Genomic DNA, 14,038 nt, shown 5'->3' with positions numbered 1-14,038 from the left:
CAACCAGCTGAAACACTGAAATACTATAATGTCCCTAACTAATTTGGAGTAGTGTAAAATAAAAGATAAGATAAAAATCATGATATATCATGAAAGTGTACACATGGAGGAAAATCACCCAAAAATGGAAGTTACAGCTTTAGATGTGCGCATGCGCAGCTGAACTTTTCCGCGTCCCCCGTAGAGCGCTGCTGCACTTCCTCATTGTGAGTGATAGCAAAGTGCTCCTCAGTCCTGCGACGCCTCTGACTGAAACAACACACACGTTTTGGTTTATATCCGAGCCTCGCAAATGTCGAAGCCTCCTCCCAAGCCGGCCAAGCCAGGTAAGACTCGCGTTATGAAGGTTTGTGGTTTATTTTTTTAGCTAAAACTTCAGCTCCTGTCTCTCGCGGGGACAACACACCTTGTCGGCGATGTAAGCTTAATGGGCGGGCGGTGAGCGGTGAGCACTTCACAGTCAGTGAAATCGGCTGATTTCTGTCGTTTGTTTGTGAAACTTTTATCAGCAAGTGGACAGAAGGCTAATTAACTGTGATTAACATCAACATCCTTGATTACTGACTGCACCAGGAGCACAGTGGGGTTGTTTAAAGTGCCCTGACTGCTGACTGACAGGGAGATCCAGCTCTCAGCTGCAGGCCTCTGCGACTTCCCTATTTCCATCACTCACGCAAGGAGGGAACTGTCATCCAGTGGCTTTGGGTCGTAGGTGAAGAGGTGATGATGAGTCTGCATGGTCAATGACATCAGTTTTACTTCCTGCAGGCTCAGTCTGTGCTGCTTCTCTGGTTTCTCAATCCCAGAGATAAGGAAATGAGTCTATTAGGCTGCTTCTTGAGTTATTTTTAGAGCATGGCATGTTTTTTCAAATGAGAATAAATAACATTTGCCTTCTCAGATTGTCTCTGTGCAACAGGTGTTGTCACGAGGATTGAGAAATTGTCATCTTTAGTAAAACCTACATTGCACTTTCACTGTCGAGTCATCTGTTGATTACAATCTCGATTAGTTGTTTTCAGAAAAATGTCGATCAGTGTTTCCCAAATCCAAAGATGACTCTCAATTGTCTTATGTGTCCGCAACCCAATGATATTTGGCTCACTGCCATGTAGGAGTAAATAAACCAGAAAATATTCACATTCAAAAAGCAGAAATCAGAGTTTTTTAAAAACGTATTTCTTGTCTTAAATACTCAAACCAATGAATCATGTATCAAAATAGTTTGTGATTAGTTTTAACTAATCGATTAATCGCTGCAGCTCTACATTTTATTGTCCGGGTCCAAAACTTTGTGACTTCTGCCTCCCGAGGACAAACTGTACAACACTTCCTCTAAAAAAAAAAAAATCTGTTTCATTTCATGAGAAAAATGACAGATGAGTTCTCACTGATTTGGCCTCAACATGTAAAACCTTTAACATTTAAGGGAGCGTTCTTCAGTGTTGTGAATCTTTAGGAGACAGAAGTCACGCTTTATTCGGCACAACTAATATTTATTATCATGTATTCCAACCGCCCTGCAATAGATTGTGATGATCATGAAGATTATATGTTCGGTTTTTGTTTAAACTGTTTTTAAATGGTCATTTAGGAGGTTGTAGTTCGTCGAGCTACTGAACTATATCACGCTTTACTGAGAGGTGAGTTTAAAAAACGCACTTCACCCACTTAATAAGATATAAATAGTATTAGAAACATCTTTCAGTGTACCGCCACAGCCTCCATCAAGTTAAACCAACACCTAAAACTGGACATCATACGCCTCGTGAGCCTTGGATTTATTTCAGGGATGTTATATTAGACCACATTAGTCTTTGCTTACCTAATAAACACACAGCTGAGTGTATTTTTGTGCATCAGAGGTTGTTACACAGGTAATGGCAGGTGTAAATAAGGGTCACATGTAAAAGCTGGTAGCACATGATGTCAGAGAGTTACTTAAATAATCTGAATATGTCTATTAAAAAAACATGCTTTGAAGGCGCGTTTCAGCAGACATCTGTGTGTCTGGTTTCGCCCACTAGCTCAAAACTTAAAGGATGGACGCATTATTATCAGTCGTACTCGTCACGGGTGTTAATGAGTCGGCTCCGTGACACCTCAGCCGGCGGTGAGATCGTCTGTCCTGACAGATGGCTGGTCGGCGTGTGCCTGTGTGAGAGCCAGCAGTCTCATTAGGCACATAGTCAGGACTGATGCACTCTTTATTTATGTGGCAATGCATGTTGAGACACAAAATTGTGAGACTGTCAGGAGCAAAGAGCTTGCTAGAACGCAGCGAGGGAACAGTTTAGATGTATTTATGTAGTATATGGTGGGGTGGAAATTAAAGGGCAGCTCTTGAGCTGAAGGCAGCTGGGTCAGACCTCCATGTTGGTTCGTTTTGGTCCTTTTCAAATAATTTTTTCTTTAGGGCTTCTGGTCTCTGTCTCTCTGATGGACATTTTTTAATGAGTTTCTGTATTGAGATCATTTTTTCCCAATGGCTGCTTGAAGAGATATTTGGCATTACATGAGTGCTGAGATAACTTTTATTGCAACACCCTGAGCAGTGTACTACTTTAACAGGACCAGGCTTGTGAGTTGACTTGCTTTTTGTGTTAACCAGAAATTTAGAGAGCTGTGTGTGTTCTCCCTATAGTTTGTGGACCTTGAGTCGTGGTGTCATATTTTCGGAGGCTTAGATGGCTTTTGGGTTGGGCTTCTTCAAACAGGAATGAGAAACCGAGTGTCAGACACATTTTTCTGTCGAGGCAAGACTTGAGCTGTCGGAGCTGCTTTTGCAATGAAATAACACAGCTGGAGATCATCTAAGAAACCACAGGCAAATAAAATATACTGTCTGTGTTGTGCTCACATTCAGATTACGTTTTCCTTCTGTTTTTTTGAAGCTAGAATAAATCTTTGAATGTGCCTGCAGCTTTAAAATGCAGAGAGAACGTGGACTCGTCAGCACAGGCTTTTGTGTGTTGTGAGCGACATGACCGGGCCTGCAGAGTAGACGCGCTCGTTGTGTTGAACAGAGCTCTGCTTGTGCAGCAGAAGCAGCAGCAGCTCAGCCCCTCTCATTCTGAGACACTGAGACAGTGTGTTAGCTAAATTGAAACCCTGAGTAACGGCAGAGGGGAGTTACAAACCGTCCAACATTTAGGTTTGTTAGCTGAAGCAATCAGCAGATAGAGGAGACACTCGCTCAGCCTTATGTGTCCGGAATAAAATGCACATATTACCAGTAAATATATCAGAGAGACAGACGCTGTCCACGAGTCAACAGCCTCTTTATTACACCATCATTAATTTATGAACATGCTTGTCTATTTATTGTTCACCAGATAAACATAGGGATAAGTTATGCAATAGATGAAGTAATAACAATGATATCGCTCTTCATTTGTATGGTGCTGTTATTAACAAGGCACTGCACAAGTACAAGCAACAGCTTTTAAAGGGTAACTCTGCCAATTTTACACATTAAAGTGTGTGTACAGGTATTGTACTACTGCATATGTGAAAAAAGTAGTTTAAAACCCTTTGTTGCTGCTGAGGAAGTTGCATGTAATCTAATAAATCGCCTCCATTGGTGTCAACCTGTGGTTAAGTTGCATTGTGGGTAATGTAGATGCCAGGTTTTGAAAAGGAAGAAAACCTGCATGGTTCTTGATTTTGGCTTTGTACAGCACTTTGATCAGCTGTTTCAAGCTGTTTTTTTAAACGTGCTTTATAAATAAAATACACTTAAATTTAGCCCTCTTCATGCCAGGGCTCGTCTCCACACATGCAAATGTCTCACCAAACAAGTCCTCCCGGACACTATTTTGCAAGAGCACCATCACTGCATCCTGGGCTTAGTGGTGCCAGAGATGACTATGATTGATGTAAAGAAATGCATACAAGCCAGAGTGTGTTTTTCTCCCCCTGTAACAGAATAATAATGGGTTTCAGGCAGACCTTTTTCTAGTGCTGGCACAGTACTCAAAGCAAGTGTGGAGATCAAATTAAAACAACTAAACAAACAAACAAAACAGATAACACAAATTCAAGATTAAAAAGAGATAAAACGGACTGTTTGCATCTTTATGCATTGTTTGTGTTGATGTTTTAAAGTGCATTATTTACATATCCTATAAGGGTGTGTACAACAGGACAAATTTATGGAAGGGAAGTCAGAAGAGTAAAAGCGCTGAGTGTCGTTTATCTACGAATCTGATGCAAATCAGAAGAGTTGCATCCCATGTGCAGTAGTGCTGAACGAGATTGGAGGCTGGTTATTTCAAAACAAAGGCTGCTGGTTCTGTTTAGTCAACATTGTGTGTTTGTTATAGTGAATAAAGTACAACATACCATACATGACTTCAGAAATCAAAGGTTGGTATAAATGTAAAATACGTCACTGTTTCTTTAAGGCCTTTCGTTGGTCTCCATGAAGTAGTTCAGCTGTGTCAGCTGAGGCCACAACCACTCTGGTAGCATTCCAGCAGCAGAGCTAACGCCAGGCTCCACACAGGCCCTGGGGGAAGCTACCTCAAGGCTGCACACACAAGAACCATCTGTGTGTTTCCGTCCCTGCACTGCCTGTAAAAATGTGTATTGTTGTTGGCTGAAGTTGTTTGTAGTGAACGCAGACATCAGGAGCTCTGTGTGGCAGCAACTCGTGGCAGTTATATTTTGAGGTTTTGGAGCAGGTTGCTTCGCTCAGGCACGGCATCAAGCAATTGGATTTATTGAGGTGATGGATGATGCTGCACTTCTGATTTATCGCTCTCGTATGAGGGTAATTTATCACATTAAAGCTGCGTTCTTCAGGCTCGATGTAGTGAAACTACTCTGGTTTTCCTGCAGGGCAGTGAAGTGGCAGCATGCGTGGTCACTTGATATCTCTAATTCTCTATTCTCAACTACTGTGTGCTCTGTTCACCACTATCTTATGCAAACAGCGTGAGGCTAACTTGCCACAAACGGTCTATAAATATGAAATCTAACGTGCATTCTTTGTGTGTGTGTTTTCTCTTTGCTAGGCCAAGTCAAGGTGTTCAGAGCGTTGTTCACCTTTGACCCCAGAACGGTATGAGCTCTTTGTTTATTATGATGGATTGTTTCTCTAATGTTTGATGATTGTTGAAGACTGTTTGCTGTGTCCTTTTAAAAATATTTTTGTCTAATCTGATTCATTTGACGTAGTTCTTTCATGGATTTCAATTAGGGATGCACGATATATACATATTACCCTCATATTATCAGGTATAAATCTAAAGATTTTTATGAAATTATGTAGAAAAGCTACATCACATGTTTTGGTACTGATTTCCACCGGAAATGAAGCAGGACAGAAAAAAGTAAAATCAAAAAAGTATTTTTTTAGGCTATCGAAAGTTCTTGTTGAGTGTACTGTTGTTTAAATTAAGAGTATCTAAGTGCATCTTCTTTCCTGTTTACAATCATTAACATAATATGTTAAGAAGTGAAATCAAAATGTGTTATTGGGTGCATCTAAATAATGTGCTGGTGCGCGTAAATGGAAAGGTTTTGTGCAAGAAGTTTGTCTGCAGCCTCGATATTGTACTGATAAAAACCAAACGGTTGTGAGCGTTATCATCTTCCTTTGGAAAAATATTTAATTTCCTGGAGAGCCGCCTACAAGTGGAACAAGTTAAACCAGTTCTAAAACATCACTTGACACTGGGAGTATTAATCCCTGAATTATTGTGCCGGATGGGAAGAAGTGAGATTAGCAGAGGTGTGGTGATAAACGGATGAAATCAACTGAAGTAACATATTGGAATGTACTTTGGTGTATGCATGCACTTCTCGTCTTCATCATTACAGAAGCATTACATTTGAATGGCTTCAGCTCTAAGATTAGAGAAGTTGCAGGGAGAAAAAAGAAAGAACAATAATTAAGTAGAGACAATATATTTCCCTCCAGTGAGGAGGGAGGTTAACTGAAAAATGTCCATCTCAATTTGTCAGGGCCCAAGGTGACATCTTCAGGTTGCATGTTTTCAGGCAAAAACCTAAAGATATTTAATTAACTATCAATTATCATCATTCATTATCAAAATAGTTGCAGATTACATTCTGATTGAATAATTAATACAGTTAATTAATCTTTTTTTTGATAAAAAACACTGAAATGAATGAATGAATGAAAGTAAAAACTCCCCACCCACCAGAAATTGTCACTTACCCCTCGTTTATATCCTCCGTCGACACAATGTAGCAGTCATGACTGTTTCCATTTGTGGTGAACAGGGGAAGATTGCGTGGGAAGAAGGGAGTGAAATGTAACACAACAGTCAGCCTTGAGGTCAGAATATTGTGAAGGCAAGAAACTTCTTGTTTCTGAGCCACTGTGACTGATTAGCCTGGAGTAACTTTGTCTTATTATATTACATTTTCAGCCGGACGAGCTGTTCTTTGAAGAAGGAGACTACTTGTACATTTCCGACACAGTGAGTAAAAACTTGGAGAGGTTCAGCTGCCGTCTTCATGCCCTCATATCCCGTTTAGTTTGACTTCTTCCTCTTTCTGTGGAAGCTGAGCGCTGCACTCTTGTTACTCCCTTTTGCTGCGTTTTATTTCTGCCATTTTCCACCTTAAGTCAATTTTTCCTCCATTTCATTTGACTTTTCTCTCCTTTTTCATTTGACTACTATTTTCCCTGCATTTGTTTTTTTAAAAATTTTTTTGTCCGTACTCATTTGCTTCTGCATTAATATTATCCTCAGAGTGACAGTAATTGGTGGAAGGGGACGTGCAAAGGAAGGACAGGACTAATTCCAAGTAACTATGGTGAGTAGAAACTATAGACAGACTGACTTACCAGAATATTACTCAATACTGATCAGATACTATCAGATGCACTAATTGTCTTATTTTGGTTTGTTTCAGTGGCTGAGCAAGCAGAGTCCGTCGACAATCCAATGCACGAAGCAGCCAAACGAGGTGCGACAACTACCGACAGATCTGAATTTTTTTCATGTGTTTATTTATTGTGACGTGTCTCTTTTTTATACTCAACAGTTCCTTCATCCAAGACACTTCTGTCTTACTTGAGACAAAACATTTTTGACAAGAGCTCTGACACTGTTTGCATCTATTTGTGTATTTTAACAGGCAATCTGAGCTGGCTGAGGGAATGTTTGGACAACAAGGTTGGAATCAACGGGCTGGATAAGGCTGGAAACACTGCTCTCTACTGGGGATGCCACGGAGGACATAAAGGTAATAACTGTGGTGTATAAAACATGTTATGATTGTCTTTATAATACGGCATTGCATTGATTAAAGTAGCTTCTTTGTTTGCCCTGTTGAAGTACTGACTGGATCTCATTTCATAAATCTTAATATTTGACACAAAGGAAACAAAAACAAGAACTAGTTCCAGTTTTTTCTGTACTCCTACGTTTGTTCCTGCATGTTTGTTATGTGATACATGTCATTAAATGGTCACACGATCCGTCACTCAGACTTCTCCTTTTGTTGTTTGAATCAGATGTGGTGGAGCTGTTGCTAAGCCAGCCCAACGTGGAGCTCAACCAGCAGGTGAGATTCACACGTGAAAGTTCACCAAAACTGACAAAATCAAAAATAAATAAAGAAACCAATGAATGGCTCACTAAATTAATTAACATGCCCTTAAATGCACCAAAAATACGATTGAAAATTCATGTAGGTATGAATTGATTTTACAAAATGTGACACAAATTGATATTTCTGCTTTAATTTCCCTCTGTATTTATTTACTTTTTTAATAATTCAACTATTTATCGACTTTTCCATTTAAGTTTCTATTTTATTTATGAATTGATCCTTTTTAAAATGTATTTATTGATTTACTTGTTTCTTTATTTAACTAATGAATTGTTGGATGAACGGTGTATCTTCCACATATTTTGCCGATCTCCATCTTAAATTTCAATGTGATCGCATAACTTAGTTTAATGATGTCTGTGTAAATGCTAATGTGAGCGTTCGTCGGTGATGAAAATGTTTTGTGTTTTAGAATAAACTTGGGGACACTCCTCTGCACGCTGCAGCCTGGAAAGGTTATTCTGACATTGTGGAAATGTTGCTAACCAAGAGTGAGTATCGAGTCACATCTCTTATGTGGTTTTATAAAAAAAAGAAATCAACCAGCAGCAGGTAGCCTTCTTTTTTTGAAATGATATTGAAACAGATGAGGGAAGGAACAAAGAGAGGAAGCTCTAGAAAGATTTGATCAAACCCTAATATGAGAACATGTGGTTACAGATTGAGGAAACAACATCCAGTACACAGTTCTACCTTTTGTGTCTTTCTGCGTGTAGTTTCTAGTGTTTTCAGCGTGAGTGTGTTTGTTTCAGATCCAAGGACAGACATCAGGAACAACGAGAATAAGCTGGCTCTGGACATGGCCACCAACGCCCAGTCTGCTTCACTTCTCAAAAGGAAGCAGGGAAGCAGTAAGTACAGCAGCCACTAGAGGGCAGCGCTGACGGGCCACACACTGAGTTTTTTTTACCTGAGCTCTCCATCGGGACTGATGAGCTGTAACCGGTTTGACCTATGTATGTACTGCATGTGTGCTCCCTACTGCTTATTTTCAGAAGCTTCAAGCATTGAGGCCTAAACAGAAACCTTTTATCAACAGGCTACAGACAAAAATAATTCTAATAAATAATCTTTAAACTTTAGCAAATAAGGAGCAAATGTATTGTAGTCTTTGTGCCAATTCGAGTTAATGTGCTTCAGCAAAGATAATGACATTTCTGTCCTGTGAGAATTTTTTACACAGAGTTATATATGATGGCTCATCTCATGTGATATTCATTTTAGTCATTAGCCAGAGATTATGAGGCTATTAAAATTAAAAAACAGAATGGCACTCAGTATAGCGCATACCACCCCCAAGACCCGACAGTCCCCTTTAATTCAATCAAGCCTGATCCAATATTAAATAAAACACATTTAAATCTGCTGGGTCCTGGATTTCTGTTTGGATCTACATCAAGTACGTCTTTTTACATCAAGATCCATGCATTATTCCCTGAGAAATAAATGAAAATGTATTTTAAAAAATGCTTTAGTCTTTGCGATGTGTTCAAGTGCAGCTTTTTGGCCGAGATAAAGGAGACGTGAGGCGACGCAACAGACAGCCTTTGTCGCAGCTAGTTCTTTGATGTCATTTTGGTGTGTAGGAGCCTTAACAATAGACAGTCAAGGTGTTATTTCTAGTCCTTGAATTACCGTAGAGTACTGCACCACATGAAGTCATTTTATCCATAAAGTTGAGCGTCATTCACATAATGAATAAGAATCTTATACAGGGAACAAATACCCTGTATCAGAGTCTCATTGATGGTGATGCTAACACTAACCTGAAGATACAGAATAACATGTGTAAAGCAAGGATGTTACATTAAAATCTGGACACAGTGTCGGAGTTGGAGCCCTGTTCATTCCTATGAAAGCTGCTCAGTGGTGCGTGAAGTCAAAAAGGCTCGACTTCTTGGCTGTAAAATTGCCCAGGCTCACTTTCGATTTAGTGCCCAGCTAACTTGAATAGAAATAAAATTATATAATCTTGCGACTGTTCTAGACTTTCCACATTTTATTGGACCGGATGGCTTAACTCATGCTAGTCTAACGAGTCGTTTCGCGCGGGGTTGTAATGTTCAAAAAAGGATGTAACAAACATTTAGCCACTAATATTTTAAGTTGATGTTTGACAGATGATTATTAACTGTCCATTTCTCTTGTTTCAGACATCACCCGCACACACAGCAACGCTGAAGAGTATTTGGACGATGAGGACTCGGACTGAGTCGACCCTGTCGAAGCACCATCACTGTCTTCCATTGGGTTTGGGGTGGGTGGGGTCGTGGAGCTCGGAGAGATTTATTACAGACCTAAAATGGATTTGATGCTCCGTTTCAAACTGCAACTCCATTTTGGTTCTGTTATTGTGCACGAACACGTCAGTTCTCGGCCCTCTGTGTCACATTTGTGTAAATTTCAAAGCGTTGAATTATTAATGCCTTTTTAAAGATCACCTGCTTTGCCAAGTGCATTGCTGCACGTTGGGGATTTGTCTTGGAGCAGCTGTTGCACACTGTGAACTGAGGTGTGGGATATGTGTCGAGGTGGAAAATGGACCAAAACTCTAAGAAACACATTCCAAACGTACAGATTATGTTCAACCCATTTACACTGGGCATTAAAGTGCCAGTGCAGATTAAAAGATTGATCTGGTCTGTGTCTCATTAGGTTTTAATGCTCCACTTTATCTACTGAGCTACAAAATCTCTACACAAAGAATTGGGAGCGCATCATCTCTATCACAACGTAGATCTCTTTATGTACACCAGGGAGACAACATGTATATTTAACCTTAATATTTCCCCTTTAAGTGGGAATTGCCCAATGAGACCTCACCTCACCTGTTACTCTCTGTACTGCAGGTGTTATAACATTTCCACTGCGGTTCAAGACCCTCTATCAGTTCAGTTTAACTAAAAAATCTGCCTCGTTTAAAACAGACTTTAAATCACTCTCTCGTCTTTCAAGCTTTTGATGGTTTGATTTCTATCCTGGGAGCAAATTTCTGGTTTTATTGCTGCTTTCTGACAAAAGTGCCTTAAATATGTGTAACATAGCACGCGTGTATTTGGTTATGTATCAATGTGAACGTGTATTTCTCCTCTGAGATTATGTGCTTTTGTTCTAGATTTCTATCTGCTCTGTTTTCAACCTGCAATAAAAGATTTTTAACATAAAATGTCACGTTGAGTGGACGTAATATGAAAGCTGACAATGAAGTGCATGAAAAGGTTTCAGGAAAAGGAAAAGCTGTGTCAGGATTTGGGTTTTTCCCACATTACAGGCGCCAAACTAGAGATTATAATTAATTACTCAAAGCTTCTCACAGCAAGACAAATTCCTATCATTAGTAAGTGTATGTGTGCAAACAAACGTACCCTTTACATGTAAAGTAATGCGATTGTGAGCTACGTGTAATTCTGAGCAGGAATGCACACTAAAATATGCTGAAATACTCCAAACAATATGTTCAAAAGTCAGAGAATTTCTTTATTACAAAGTCAGCATGTTGATGACATTCCAGAGAAGACGGAAAGGGCAAAAGAAGAGATGTGTGGACAGAAATACAGCGAGTCTTCATGACAGATTCAGGTACATGCTACATAATGTGCCAGACCAGAAAAAAAGACAGAAAAAAGCAGAGAAAAGGCTCCAAACTTTCAAATGATTTCCTTTCCACTTCATTTCTGACTTCAACATAAACAGGAACGGCTGCTTCTGGTTTTCCGGTTGTTCTTGCCAAACCCAAAGAAACAAACTCAAAATAGATCAAACTTTCTGTCCTTTATGAGAAGCAACGGGAAAACGTGGAGGGCCGAAACTGCCAAAATCAAAAGTAATTAAAGAAATAAATAAATGGCTCAATAAATAAATCAATGTCATTAAATTCACCAAAAATATATATTATAATCATTTATAAAATGCTTTCTGTATTTATTTACATTTGCAACAACAATTTATTTACTTTCCCATTTTATTTATTAATTTATCAATTGTTAAATGCAATGTCTTAGTGAATCAATTTATTAATTAATCATATTAATGAATGCCTAATTCTAAATTTCATCTTTGGTGAATTTAATGGCATATGACTAGTTATTGAGCCATTTATTTATTTTTGATTTTGGCAGTTACAATCCTCCAAACAAAAAGAAACGAATGTTGCTTATCAAGAGTGGAAGTGCCGACTAAATCATTTCTGCCATTCAGGTAATTTTTAATGAGCTGGTCGGGAGAGCTTATAAAAAACAAGAATTCTTGTCTCTCTTCTTTGAACAGAAAAGAGACGAAGTGACGAGTGGAAGCTACTTAATATTAGTGAAATACATCTGAATGTCAGTCTGAGGGAATCCTGCAGCAACAGGAGGAGAGGGACGAAGGGTCTTCAAAACCAACTGCCCTCTGGGATTTTTAGTAGCACTGAGCAGTCAACAGCAGCTAAATTGCGTCCGAACATGACTGTGTGTTTCCCTTAGCTTTTCATTTTTTATTATGGAGTATCAACGTCAGCATACATGCCTTGACTCTGCAGTACAAAATGCTAATCGATGATAATGCTCAATCAGGCAGCGCCCTGTGATTTAGGCCTCCAGAAACACAAAGCAGCTTTAGCAGACTCGACACAAGAAACACACATAAATTAATAACACACACATCCACACAGCAGCTTGAGGCTCCACTTTTAGTGAGCTCTGCTGATTCTGCAATACTGTAAGTTTGATTTGCTCTGCTACAAAATGTATGATCGACATAAGAATAAAAACTTGACTGCTGCACGTTAAAGCAAAGGTTTGACAATTCTGCCTGTTAACTATAAGGCCACAACACCACTACAGCTCACTAATTAACATGCTCATGATCTCTTTTTTGATTTTTACGAAAACTTTAAAAATTATGTGAATGAGCGCTAGATGGCAACCGCAGATTTGTGAAACTCGCATGATTTGTACGTGTTGTTTCTTCATTGTGCACACTTTATATGCACTCTATTTTATAAAGTGACAAAGCGTTGGTTAAGATCTGGTTAGGTTTATATTTATCTCCCCCCCTCCTGAATACCCAGTCTCCTCTGATTGGTCTGCTCACACACGCCTGAGCCAGCATCGCTCACAATGTATCTGTGATGTGGTGGGACTATTGACGAGGCATTTCAGGAGCGGTGTTTTCTGTGGGAGAGAGGAGCTTCTGTTGGTGCAGACTTTGGCCTTTTTAACTTTCAAGATCTTTTACATGCACAAGATCCCCTATAACAGACTTAAGGACATGGGGTGAAAAAAAACAAAAAAGCATAACAGGTCTCCATTAAGAAATAGTTTGGACTGTCAATAAATATTTATTGACCGTTTTACGCTTCAAAATTTGAAAAGGATTTTAAAAAACAAGATAAAATGTGTTAGTTTGTGAGCCGACTAGCAGTTTTTCTTACATTCGGACAGAGCCAGGTTAGCAGCTTTCAGTCTTTATGCTAAGCTAGGCTAACTGGCTGTGGCCTTATATTTAACGGACAGATCCAAGTGGTATCAAGCTGCTCATCTCGGGCAAAATCTCAGCAGTGAATAAGCATATTTTCCAATATGTTTAAATGTTTTTTTTAATGCGTCAGTGGAGAAATAAGGGGAAACAAGCAAAGAAATTAAAAAATCTGCTTTTTGGAGGAGAGATTTCCCCCCAGATATGATGCTAATGCAAAGTGAATTTCAACAAAATCTTGCCAAACCAAATTGTGGAATGAAAACTCGCATGAAAACAAGCAAATCACAGCCGAAGGGGCAGATATCAATCAGTACTCACAATGATTCTGAGTTTCAACTTCATCCTGTAATTCATTTTCAGGATGAAGATGCCGCCCCATCAACAAGGCACATTAGAGTGTACAACTTAGCCATGTCATAACAAGGGCTTTTCAAACATAAAATGTGGTTAATAGGAAGTTTTTTCCAAGGAGACTGGATGACAATCCATCATCACAGACAGGCAAAATGAGCAAATGTTTGTTTTTTAAACCAAACTTAAATTAGAAATACAGACATAAAAAATTGCACTTTTTCTTCATGTTGGTTACAAATGGTGTGGAAAAGATGAGTTTACTGTCACCGCCCTGTGTCTCCAATACCTATCGTATCCATGAGCTGAGGAAAAACAGCCTTGTTTTAAGGTATGTGACACTGCAACAAGATAAACCCATTTCTTTCCAGATGGTTTACTTATCTCATGAAGTAGGAGAATTTTCACCCAATCGTTCGTTTATCACAGAATGTCGAAATCTGCAAAGTTTCACTGGACTGCAAGACACTGCAACCATGTTTGCTAATTTCTGAGAATAGAAATGTCTTTTCATTAAGGTAAAAAACACCTTGATGAGGGGATTTTCTACCAAACTTCTGAGGATTTTTTTAAATAAATAAAAAACATTATCGAGGAATAATCACCAGGCACTGAACAAGAGAACTCTCAGCCA

The 14,038-nt window shown here is 39.1% G+C and overlaps 1 protein-coding gene across 1 annotated transcript; it reads left to right on the top strand.

Annotated features, from left to right (window-relative positions):
* Positions 1-183: 183 nt before the first annotated feature.
* On the top strand, positions 184-10,759 carry ostf1 (osteoclast stimulating factor 1). Its single transcript, XM_073467101.1, has 10 exons — positions 184-326; positions 5,019-5,065; positions 6,402-6,452; positions 6,729-6,792; positions 6,892-6,945; positions 7,117-7,224; positions 7,496-7,545; positions 8,006-8,084; positions 8,346-8,444; positions 9,747-10,759. The coding sequence occupies exons 1-10, from the start codon at positions 293-295 to the stop codon at positions 9,803-9,805; spliced, it is 645 nt and encodes a 214-aa protein (XP_073323202.1). The 5' UTR covers positions 184-292; the 3' UTR covers positions 9,806-10,759.
* Positions 10,760-14,038: the final 3,279 nt, after the last annotated feature.

The sequence above is a fragment of the Pagrus major genome, chromosome 5 (genome assembly GCF_040436345.1).
Source record: "Pagrus major chromosome 5, Pma_NU_1.0".
In the NCBI taxonomy this organism is placed as follows: Eukaryota; Metazoa; Chordata; class Actinopteri; order Spariformes; family Sparidae; genus Pagrus; species Pagrus major.
The sequence above is the reverse complement of the archived record's forward strand: the minus strand, read 5'-3'. Positions and strand labels throughout refer to the sequence as shown.

What these genes read in the sequence shown, in the direction of transcription:
- ostf1 (XM_073467101.1), top strand. Translation starts at nt 293, where the DNA reads ATGTCGAAGCCTCCTCCCAAGCCGGCCAAGCCAG. An exon ending in TCCCAAGCCGGCCAAGCCAG is followed by an intron (nt 327 to 5,018) that starts GTAAGACTCGCG and finishes TCTCTTTGCTAG; the next exon opens with GCCAAGTCAAGGTGTTCAGA. An exon ending in ACTTGTACATTTCCGACACA is followed by an intron (nt 6,453 to 6,728) that starts GTGAGTAAAAAC and finishes TATTATCCTCAG; the next exon opens with AGTGACAGTAATTGGTGGAA.